Source organism: Hypanus sabinus, chromosome X1 (assembly GCF_030144855.1).
Source record: "Hypanus sabinus isolate sHypSab1 chromosome X1, sHypSab1.hap1, whole genome shotgun sequence".
In the NCBI taxonomy this organism is placed as follows: Eukaryota; Metazoa; Chordata; class Chondrichthyes; order Myliobatiformes; family Dasyatidae; genus Hypanus; species Hypanus sabinus.
In genome coordinates this window covers 23,535,125-23,547,828 of record NC_082738.1, presented here as the reverse complement: position 1 = coordinate 23,547,828, position 12,704 = coordinate 23,535,125, and the positions used below count along the sequence as shown (strand labels likewise).

General features: G+C 33.5%; 1 protein-coding gene across 4 annotated transcripts in view; it reads right to left on the bottom strand.

Moving 5' to 3' along the window:
• The window catches only part of LOC132384691 (SWI/SNF complex subunit SMARCC2-like), a 124,780-nt gene that overhangs the window by 96,358 nt on the left and 15,718 nt on the right, over positions 1 to 12,704 (bottom strand). For all 4 annotated transcript variants that reach the window (XM_059956056.1, XM_059956059.1, XM_059956057.1 and 1 more), the window contains exon 6: positions 3,158 to 3,227. In XM_059956056.1, the coding sequence (XP_059812039.1) occupies positions 3,158 to 3,227 (70 nt within the window). The remainder of the gene's footprint in view (positions 1 to 3,157; positions 3,228 to 12,704) is intronic.

Here is a 12,704-nt window from a genome sequence, read left to right as displayed (position 1 = left end):
TCACTAGGTTCTGGTGAACTGCAAATGTCACTCCATTCTTCTGAAGGTAGGGAGGCAGAAGGAAGGAAATTATAAGCCAGTTAGCCTGACTTCAGTGGTTGGGAAGATGTTGGAGTCCGACTGTTAATGATGAAGTCTCAATTTCAAGATAAAATAGGTCAAAGTCAGCATGGTTTTCTTAACGGAAAGTAGTGCCTGACAAATCTGTTGGAATTCTTTAAGGAAACAACAAGCAGGATAGACATAGGAGAATCGGAGGATGTTATTTACTTGAATTTTCAGAATTAGTAATTTTCAGATAACGTGCTGCACATGTGGCTGCTTAACAAGAACCCAAGGCATTACCGTAAAGATACTAGCATGGATAGAGAATTGGCTGGAGGTAAAGAGTGGGAATAAAGGGTGTCTTCTCTGCTTGGTTGACAGTAACTAATGGACCAGCTTCTTTTTACATTGTATGTCAATGATTTGGATGACAGGTTTGATGGCTTTGTGGCCAAGTTTGCAGGCACTATGCAGATAAGTGAAGGAGCAGGTAATGTTTAGGAAGTAGGGAGGCTGCATAAGGACTCAGACAGATTAGGACAATGGATAGGAAAATAGGTGGCATATGGAATACAATGTCAGGAAGTACAAACCCTATTTCCAGAAAAGTTGGGATATTTTCCAAAATGCATTAAAAACAAAAATCTGTGTTATGTTGATTCACGTGAACATTTATTTAACTGACAAAAGTACAAAGAAAAGATTTTCAATAGTTTTACTGACCAACTTAATTGTATTTTGTAAATATACACAAATTTAGAATTTGATGGCTGCAACACACTCAACAAAGTTGGGACAGAGGCATGATTACCATTGTGTTACATCACCTTTCCTTTTAATAACACTGTTTAATCGTTTTGGAACTGAGGATACGAATTGTAGTAGATTTGCAATTGGAAATTTTGTCCATTCTTGCTTGGTATAAGACTTCAGCTGCTCAACAGTCCGTGAGTCCGTGGCCTCCATTGTCTGATTCTCCTCTTCATGATGCGCCATACATTTTCAATAGGAGATAGATCTGGACTGGCAGTAAGCCAGTCAAGCACACGCACTCTGTGTCTACAAAGCCACGCTGTTGTAGCCCGTGCAGAATGTGGTCTGGCATTGTCCTGCTAATAAAGCATGGACGTTCCGGGAAGAGACGTCACCTTGATGGCAACATATATGTCTCTCTAAAATCCTAATATACGCCTCAGAGTCAATGGTACCTTCACATACATGCAACACACCCATGCTGTGGGCACTGATGCACCCCCATACAATCACAGATGCTGGCTTTTGCACCTTTCGCTGATAACAATCAGGATGGTCGTTTTCACCTTTGGCACGGAGAACTCGATGTGCGTTTTTTCCGAAAATTAGCTGAAATGTGGACTCATCTGACCACAGCACACAGTTCCACAGTCTTTCAGTCCATCTGAGATGAACTCGGGCCCAGAGAACTCGCTGGCGTTTCTGCATAGAGTTGATGTATGGCTTCCTCCTTGTGTAATACAGTTTCAAGTTGCATTTCTGGATGCCGTGACGGACTGTGTTAAGTGACAATGGTTTTCCAAAGTACTCCTGAGCCCAGGTGGCTATAATTGTCACAGTAGCATGACGGTTTCTTAGGCATTGGCGCCTGAGGGCTCGAAGATCATGCACATTCAACAGTGGTTTCCGACCTTGCCCTTTACGCACTGAGATGTCTCTGAATTCTCTGAATCTTTTCACAATATTATGTACTGTAGATGTTGAAAGACCTAAATTGTCTGCAATCTTGCGTTGGAAAATGTTCCTTTTGAACTAACAATTCTCTCACGAATTTTGGCACAAAGGAGTGAGCCACAACCCATCCTTGCTTGCAAAGACTGAGCCTTTGATGGACGCTACTTTTATACCCAGTCATGATACCTCGCCTGCTTAATGTGGAGTCTTCCAAACCAGTGTTACTTGAATATTCTGTGCACTTTTCAATTTTATTTTAACTCTGTCCCAACTTTTGTTGAGTGTGTTGCACCCATTAAATTCTAAATTTGTGTATATTTACAAAATACAATTAAGTTGGTCAGTAAAACTATTGAAAATCTTTTCTTTGTAATTTTGTCAGTTAAATAAAGGTTCACATGAACTAACATATCACAGATTTTTGTTTTTATTGCATTTTGGAAAATATCCCAACTTTTCTGGAAATGGGGTTTGTACATGGTCATGCACTTTGGTAGAAGGATCGAAAGCATAGATTTTTTCTAAACGGGCAGAAAACTTCAGAAATCCGAGGTGCAAAAGGATTTGGGAGTCCTCCTGTAGGATTCCCTAAAGGTCATCCTGCAGACTGAGTTGGTGGTGAGGAAGGCAAATGCAGTATTAGCATTCATTTTGAAAGGACTAGAATATAAAAGCAAGGATGTAATGCTGAGGCTTTATAAGGCACTGGTGAGGCCTCACTTGGAGTACTATGAGCAGTTTTGGGCCCCTTACCCAAGAAAGGATGTATTGACATCGGAGAGGGTTCAGAAGAAGCTCAAGACCATGATTACAGGAATTAAAAAGTTATTGTATGAGAAGCATTTGATGATTCTGGGCCTGTACTTGCTGAAACTTAGAATAATAGAAACCTACAGAATTTTGAAGGGGGGGGGGGATTCTCAGACTAGAGGGCACAGCCTCATAATAGAGGGACATCCATTTAGAACGGGGATGAAGAGGAATTTCTTGAGCCAGAGGGAGGGGAATCCATGGAATTCTTTACTACAGGCAGCTGTGAAGGCCTGGTCATTGGGTGTATTGAAGGCAGAGGTTGATAGGTTCTTGATTAATGAAGGCGTGAAAGATTACAGGGAGAGGAATGGAGAATGGGGTTGAGAGAGAAAATGGATCAGCTATGATAAAATGGCAGAGTAGACTCGATGGGCCAGAAAAATCAGTTCAAAATCACTAAAGATTCTTATTTCAATCAATTCAGCATAAACAGCACTCAGAAATAAAACCTATCAATATGTATTCTCATATTGCAATCAGATGAATTGTAATCAGTCTTTCATCCAAAGCTTCAAAATAAAATCACACAAGTAACTGACTGAGAATTAAGACAGAATTACACAGAGTTAAAATAGAAAACCATAAAACTCACCTTCTTCCATACTGCCAGGAATAGGGTACACAACATGTGACGCATTTGACTTGTCCTCAGTAACAGTACCCTATTAGAAAACATTTATATGATTAACATTTAGAAAGACAGACCCTTGTTTATGGAAAATCATGAAATACAGGGGGGTGGAGTTTCAAGATGGCGACGTAGACATCTGCCTTTTAGGCGCTCTTCATTTTTTAAGCTATAATCACCCTTTACTCAAATCTTTTCGTACTTAACTACATGGGTTGATATTTACGATTTATTTCTTTTTTAAAATAATACTTGATTTAATTTTTTCAAACTTAAAATGTCTGTACCTAAGAAATCGTCTAAAGACCCTATATCTCTCCAGTCTTCTGGATACTAAACTGGATACTAAACTTGCAAGTCTGGAAAATAAACTTACTGCGAAAATGTCTGAGCTTGAAGAAGTCGATAGATCATTTGATACCAAGCTTCAATCGCTGGCAGCAGATATTGAACGGCATGAAGAAAAGTTTGCGGCTCTTGACAAGATAATTTGTGAAAAAATACGTACAATCGAAACTTTGGAGGAGAAGGTACGACCGCTAAAATAGTGGAGCAGAATAAGTTTAAAATCACCGATCTTGAAAACCGATCTCGCAGACAGAACTTGCGTATTATTGGATTTCCCGAAAATGTTGAGTCTGGTGACTTAACTGAATATTTCTCTAACTTATTGTGGGAAATTTTTGGTGAGGAAGCTTTGTGGGTTAAACCTACTATTGACCGTGCCCACAGAGTTTCGAGATTTTCGGCTGCGAGAGACAAGCCACGAGCTGTGATTGTCCGTCTCCATTATCCTCGGGAGAAAGAGCTTTTAATTCGATTAGCTCGTCAGAAAGGTATGATTTCTCACAGAAACAACAAGTTTCGTATTGTTGAGGATTATTCATCCGAGGTGATGAGGGCGAGAATCGCTTTTAAACCGGTGATGGCAGAGATTCATTCGATTGGACTTAAACAAGCTTTAAGATACCCAGCCAATCTCAGAATTACGTTGAGTGATGACAGTCAGCGCTTCTTTAATACTCCGGAAGAAGCGAAGAAATTTGTTGAAGAATATCGGTCTTCTAGTACAAGTTGAACTATGTGTTATGTTGAAGAATTTTTGGAGAGAAGACGCCATTCCGCTTTTAGGCTTTAACTTATGAAGCTGCGGTATAGCTTTTTACTTTGGTCTGTAGACCTGTTTTTTTTTATTATCATGATTTACAGATGCTCTTTTAATTTTACTATAATGTTTTTTTTAATTAAGTTTTTTTTTCCTCTGGATTAGATATACATGTTAAGATTTTGTAATCATGATTTATTTTTTAAGATGTCGTTTCTTTTTCCCATAAGACTTTGCTTTCCATAAGTGTTTATTTGCCTGTATTTGAGAATAGGACGAATGTCTTGAATTTTTGGACCTTTTTTTATATATATTGTAGTGGTTATTGAATCCTTTTTTAATCTTATTTTGATGACCTTTTTTTAAAAAAAAGATTGGTGAATTTACATTTATATTCTGTAATATGGTCCTTTCAAAATTTCGTTTCTTCTTCCCATAAGTCTCCGTTTTTGAAACGTCATTTTCTTATATTTGAATATGGAATCTTTTTTTAAAGGCATATTACACTACTTTAAACTTCAATGGTTATCCTTTTTTTTTATTAATGATTTTTTGCTTTTTTATATTATTTTTTCATTTTGATTGATATATATTCTTTCTTTTTACAACCCTGTATTTTATATCTGAGTGTTATATAGTTTCTCTTTTCTTTCTTTTCATGAAGTTGCCATCTTGAAAATGGGGGTAATATTAGTATTAGTTTGTGCGCCTGCCGCTTGGCTTTTTTTCGAGGGGTTAGGGGAGGGGGTAGGGATCTTTTTTCACGCTTTTGCTTTTCATTTTTTTGCTTTTAGTTTATGGGCCGACTTTAAATTATTAATATTGTTGAGGTGTCATGTTCTCCGGTTGCTCCTGAATCATTTTTCCTTCTTCCTGAATTATGGGTTATGTGTCTTTTTAACCTTTTATGATATACACAACTAATATTGGCATGATGGATAAGTCTATTAACTTTATCTCTTGGAATACTAATGGTTTAAATCATCCGATTAAATGTAAAAAAATATTTAAAGTATTCCATAGACTAAACGCTAATATTATTTTTGGACAGGAGACCCATATTAGGAGGGAGGATAATCAACGTTTTTTTAGGATCTGGAAGGGTCAACAATTTCACTCGAATTGTACCGCCAAAATTAGGGGTGTGTCTATTTTTATAGACCCCTCAATTTCGTTTACACATCATGAAATTATTTCTGATCCACAGGGCAGATTTTTGTTGATAACTGGTTCACTTTTTAATCGAAAAGTGGTTCTAGTTAATATTTATGCTCCAAACTTTGACTGCCCTGAATTTTTTAAACGTTTATTTACTTCCCTTCCTAATCTAAACGAATATATGTTGATAATGGGTGGAGATTTCAATTGTTGTTTGAATCCTTTGATGGATAGATCTAAACCTATCCGAATTCTTCCGAATAGATCAGCCTTACTTATTAATTCTTTTATGGTTGATTCGGGAATTACTGAAATATGGCGGTTTTTGAACCCTAAAGATAAAGAATTTTCATTTTTTTTTCACATGTATATCACAGTTACTCTAGAATTGATTATTTCCTTATTGATCATCGTTTATTAACAGATGTTACTGATTGTAAATATGATTCTATTACTATTTCGGATCATGCACCTTTGAAGTTATCTATCAAGATTTCGGACTTTTCCAATAATACTAGATCTTGGAGACTTAACGCTACTTTGCTTCAAGACCCAGAATTTATCACCTACATAAAACAGCAAATTGACTTGTTTTTCTCAACAAACTATACTGAAGAGATTGACAGAGGAATACTTTGGGACTCTTTTAAGGCTTTTGTCTGTGGACAAATTATCTCATATTCCGTCGGTAAAAGAAAACAAAGATATTTAGATATTGCTTTATTAGTGGATAAAATTAAAGAAATTGATAAGATTTATTCCGTGACTCCTACCAAAGAACTTTATAAGAAGAGAGTTGAGCTTCAAATGGAGCATAGGTTATTATTATCTTCTTCAATTGAGAATCAATTAATTAGGACCTGGGCTCAATTTTATATCCATAGTGATCAAACTGATAAACTGTTAGCTAATCAATTAAAAGCTATTTCAACTAAGCGACAAATTATTAAAATTCGTAAACAAGACGGTAATCTAACTACTGATCAATAACACTTTTCAAGATTTTTATAAATCTTTATATCAATCAGAATTTGATGGTGATCTGTCCATGATGGATAATTTTTTTAACAATTTGAATATTCCCAAACTGACAGATGAAGATCGTAGCTTGTTCGATGCTCCTATCTCTATGGACGAAATAGGAGAGGCTATCTCATCAATGAATTCAGGGAAAGCTCCTGGTCCTGATGGTTATATTATAGAATTTTTTAAAACTTTTTCTTCTTTGCTTTCCCCTTGGGTATGTGAAATCTTTAATGATGCATTTGCTAAGAAGAGATTACCTCAATCTTTTTATGAAGCTACTATCTCTCTAATTCTTAAAAAAGATAAGGATCCTACTTTATGTGCATCTTATCTTTTCTTTTTCAATCTTTTTATTGAGTTTCATATATATAAAAATAAAACATAACATAATAATGAATAGGTTATGAATACAATAGACTTGAAATTGCATTAGTAATAAGATAACAATATCCTATTAAACATCGACAAAAAAAAGTACATTAATCAATCAAGTCTATATAATTATATATGAAAAAAAAACAAAAATAATCGTCAAAAGAGAAAAAAAATTTGAAAATATATAAAAAAAATATATATATTGAGAATAAAAAACACTAAACTAAACTAACATGGGCAATAATAACATTTTATAAGTATATGATAGTGTCAAAAAACTCCGGAACTCCATACCTGAACAAGAATAAGTAGAGAGAAGGTCTGGAAAAGGCCAAATTAATTCATATGGAAATGTCGAATGAACGGTCCCCAAGTTTCTTTAAATTTAATTGATGAGTCAAAAATAGTGCTTCTAATTTTTTCCAAGCTCAGATAAGAAATAGTTTGAGAAAGCCACTGAAACGTGGTAGGAGGATTTACTTCTTTCCAGTTTTGTAATATAGACCTTCTGGCCACTAATGTTACAAAAGCAATCATTCGTCTGATTGAAGGGGAAAACTGATTACCATCCACATTTGGTATACCAAAAATTGCAGTAATAAAATGAGGTTGTAAATCGATATTCCAAATTGAGGAAATGGTAGCAAATATGTCCTTCCAATAGTTATGTGAAGTGGGACATGATCAAAACATATGGGTCAATGAAGCCACTTCTGAATGACATCTGTCACATTGAGGGTTAATATGAGAATAGAATCGAGCAAGCTTATCTTTAGACATATGAGCTCTATGTACAATTTTAAATTGTATTAAAGCACGTTTAGCACATATAGAAGAGGAATTAACCATTTGTAAAATTTTTTCCCATTTATCTGTTGATATATTATATCGAAGTTCTTTTTCCCATTCTTGTTTAATTCTATCTGATATTTCTGGTTGTATCTTCATAATCATATTATAAATAAAAGCTACTAATCCCTTCTGACAAGGATTTAAGGTAAAAATCAAATCTGAGAAATCCATTGAAGTTGAATTGGGAAAAGATGGTAGAACTTTATGTAAAAAATTTCTGATTTGTAGATATCTGAAAAAATTAGATTTAGGTAATTTAAATTTGTTGGAAAATTGGTCGAAAGACATCAAAGTACCTTCAAAAAAAAGATCACGAAAACATTTTACACTTTTCCTTTTCCATATGCTAAAAGCTTGATCTGTCAAGGAAGGTTTGAAAAAAAAATTAAGTAAAATAGGGCTATCAAGAACAAAGTTTTTCAGAGTAAAAAACTTACGAAATTGAAACCAAATTCGTAATGTATGTTTGACAACAGGATTAGATATCTGTTTATTGAATTTAACTGAATCAACAGGAAGAAAAGAACCAAGAACGGAGAATAGAGAATATCCCTTTACCTCATCGCATTCCAAATTTACCCACTGTGGGCACAATGGTGAATCCAAATCTAATTTCCAATACATTAGGTTACGAATATTATTCGCCCAATAGTAAAATCTAAAGTTAGGTAAAGCTAAACCACCATCTTTTTTAGATTTTTGTAATTGCCTTTTACTTAACCTGGGGTTTTTATTTTGCCACACAAATGAGGAAATTTTTGAATCAATGCTGTCAAAAAAAGATTTAGGAATAAAAATTGGTAAGGCTTGAAATAAATATAAAAATTTCGGTAAAATCATCATTTTAATAGCATTAATCCGATCAACTAATGATAAGGATAAGGGAGACCATCTTGTAGTAAGTTGTTGAATTAGATGAAGCATAGGTAAAAAATTCAATCTAAATAAATCTTTATATTTCTTGGTATTTTTTACACCTAAATAGATAAAGTTATCAGTAACAACTTTAAATGGTATCCTGTCATTCAATAAAGTTTGCGCGTTTAAGGGGAATAATTCGCTCTTATCCAAGTTTAAATTTATAACCAGAAAAACTACCAAATTGAGCCAACAAGGATAAAATAGCGGGAATAGACCTGTCAGGATCAGAAATATATAACAGCAAGTCATCAGCATAAAGTGATAACTTGTATAATTTCTCATTACGGGTAATACCAAAAATATTAGGAGATTCACGAATAGCAATGGCTAAAGGTTCTAATGCGATATTAAATAATAAAGGACTTGAGACAACCTTGTCTCGTACCACGAGATAATTGAAAAAAAGAGGATCTATAATTATTTGTAAGAACAGAAGCAACAGGTTTAAAATATATTAATTTAATCCATGATATAAAATTAGGACTAAAATTAAAATTTCTCAATGCATTAAATAAGTATGTCCATTCAACTCTATCAAAAGCTTTTTCAGCATCTAATGAAATAACACATTCTGGGGTTGTGGGTGATGAAGTATAAATTATATTAATCAATTTTCCAACATTAAAAAAGGAATAGCGATTCCTAATGAAACCAGTTTGGTCTTCTGAAATAATCTGTGATAATACCTTTTCTAACCTAATGGCTAAAATTTTTGTAAGAATCTTAGAATCTACATTTAATAATGATATAGGGCGATAAGATGCACATAAAGTAGGATCTTTATCTTTTTTAAGAATTAGAGAGATAGTAGCTTCATAGAAAGATTGAGGTAATCTCTTCTTAGCAAATGCATCATTAAAGATTTCACATAACCAAGGGGAAAGCAAAGAAGAAAAAGTTTTAAAAAATTCTACAATATAACCATCAGGGCCAGGAGCTTTCCCTGAATTCATTGATGAGATAGCCTCTCCTATTTCGGCCATAGAGATAGGAGCATCGAACAAGCTGCGATCTTCATCTGTCAGTTTAGGAATATTCAAATTGTTAAAAAAATTATCCATCATGGACAGGTCAGCATCAAATTCTGATTGATATAAAGATTTATAAAAATCTTGAAAAGTGTTATTGATTTCTTTATGATCAGTAGTTAGATTACCGTCTTGTTTACGAATTTTAATAATTTGTCGCTTAGTCGAAATAGCTTTTAATTGATTAGCTAACAGTTTACCAGTTCGATCACTATGAATATAGAATTGAGCCCTGGTCCTAATTAATTGATTTTCAATTGAAGAAGATAATAATAAGCTATGTTCCATTTGAAGCTCAACTCTCTTCTTATAAAGTTCTTTGGTAGGAGTCACGGAATAAATCTTATCAATTTCCTTAATTTTATCCACTAATAAAGCAATATCTAAATATCTTTGTTTTCTTTTACCAACGGAATATGAGATAATTTGTCCACGGACAAAAGCCTTAAAAGAGTCCCAAAGTATTCCTCTGTCAATCTCTTCAGTATAATTTGTTGAGAAAAACAAGTCAATTTGCTGTTTTATGTAGGTGATAAATTCTGGGTCTTGAAGCAAAGTAGCGTTAAGTCTCCAAGATCTAGTATTATTGGAAAAGTCCGAAATCTTGATAGATAACTTCAAAGGTGCATGATCCGAAATAGTAATAGAATCATATTTACAATCAGTAACATCCATTAATAAACGATGATCAATAAGGAAATAATCAATTCTAGAATAACTGTGATATACATGTGAAAAAAAATGAAAATTCTTTATCTTTAGGGTTCAAAAACCGCCATATTTCAGTAATTCCCGAATCAACCATAAAAGAATTAATAAGTAAGGCTGATCTATTCGGAAGAATTCGGATAGGTTTAGATCTATCCATCAAAGGATTCAAACAACAATTGAAATCTCCACCCATTATCAACATATATTCGTTTAGATTAGGAAGGGAAGTAAATAAACGTTTAAAAAATTCAGGGCAGTCAAAGTTTGGAGCATAAATATTAACTAGAACCACTTTTCGATTAAAAAGTGAACCAGTTATCAACAAAAATCTGCCCTGTGGATCAGAAGTAATTTCATGATGTGTAAACGAAATTGAGGGGTCTATAAAAATAGACACACCTCTAATTTTGGCGGTACAATTTGAGTGAAATTGTTGACCCTCCAGAACCTAAAAAAACATTGATTATCCTCCCTCCTAATATGGGTCTCCTGTGCAAAAATAATATTAGCATTCAATCTATGGAATACTTTAAATATTTTTTTACGTTTAATCGGATGATTTAAACCATTAGTATTCCAAGAGATAAAGTTAATAGATTTATCCGTCATGCCAATATTAGTTGTGTGTATCATAAAAGGTTAAAAAGACACATAACCCATAATTCAGGAAGAAGGAAAATTGATTCAGGAGCAACCGGAGAACATGACACCTCAACAGTATTAATAATTTAAAGACGGCCCATAAACTAAAAGCAAAAAAATAAAAAGCAAAAGCGTGAAAAAAGATCCCTACCCCTCCCCCCACCCCTCGAAAGAAAGCCAAGCGGCAGGCGCATAATCTAACACTAACATTACCCCCATTTCAAGATGGCAGCTCCATAAAAAGATTAAAAAAAAACTATATAACACCCAGATTTAAAAATAGGGTTGCAAAGAAAAAATATATATCAGTCAGAATGAAAAAAATAATATAATAAAACAATCATTAATAAAAAAAAAGTATAAACATTAAAATTTGAAAGTGTAATATACCTTTAAAAAAAATTCCATGTTCAAATACAAAAAAGATGACGTTTCAAAAGCAAAGACTTATGGGAAGAAGAAACAACATTTTGAAAAAGCCATATTACAAAATATAGATGTAAGTTCGGCAATCTATTAAAAAAGTTTAATAAAAAAAAGTTATCAAAATAGGATTAAAAAAAAGATTTAATAGACACTACAATATATAAAAAAAAAGACCAAAAAAATCCAAAACATTCGTCCCATTTCTAAGTACAGGCAAACAAATAAATGCTTACAAAAAGCAAAGTCTTATGGGAAGAAGAAACAACATTTTGAAAAAGCCATATTACAAAATATAGATGTAAGTTCGGCAATCTATTAAAAAAGTTTAATAAAAAAAAGTTATCAAAATAGGATTAAAAAAAAGATTTAATAGACACTACAATATATAAAAAAAAAGTCCAAAAAATCCAAAACATTCGTCCCATTTCTAAGTACAGGCAAACAAATAAATGCTTACAAAAAGCAAAGTCTTATGGGAAGAAGAAACGAAATCTTGAAAAAAAAGTAAATCATTATTACAAAATATAAACGTGTATATCCGAAACAGAAAAAAAGAGTAAAAAAAAGATATTATAAAAATTAAAAGAGCATCTATAAACAATGATGACAGTAAAAAAAAAAGAAACCAGACCCGTAGATCAGGATAAGTTATAACCCAGCTTCATAGGTTAAAACTTAAAATGAAATGGCATCCTCTCTCCGAAAAATCTTCAACATAACACATAGCTCAAGTTGCACTAGAAGATCGATATTCTTCAACAAATTTCTTCACTTTTTCCAGAGTGTTAAAAAATTGCTGACTGTTGTCGTTCAACGTAATTCTAAGATTCGCTGGATATATTAAAGCTTGTTTAAGTCCAATCGAATGAATCTCTGCCATCACTGGTTTAAAAGCGATTCTCGCTCTCATTACTTCGAATGAATAATCTTCAACAATTCGAAATGTGTTGCTATTGTGAGAAATCATACCTTTTTTACGAGCTAATCGAATTAAAAGCTCTTTCTCCCGAGGATAATGAAGGCGAACAATCACCGCTCGTGGTTTACCAGTCACAGCCGAAAATCTCGCAACTCTGTGAGCGTGGTCGATAACAGGTTTAGTATGCAAACCTTCATCACCGAAAATTTCCCACAATAATTTAGAGAAAAATTCAGTTAAATCACCGGACTCAGCTTTTTTGGGAAATCCGATGATACGCAAATTCTGTCTGCGAGTTCGGTTTTCGAGATCAGTAATTTTAAACTTATACTGATCTATAGTTTTAAC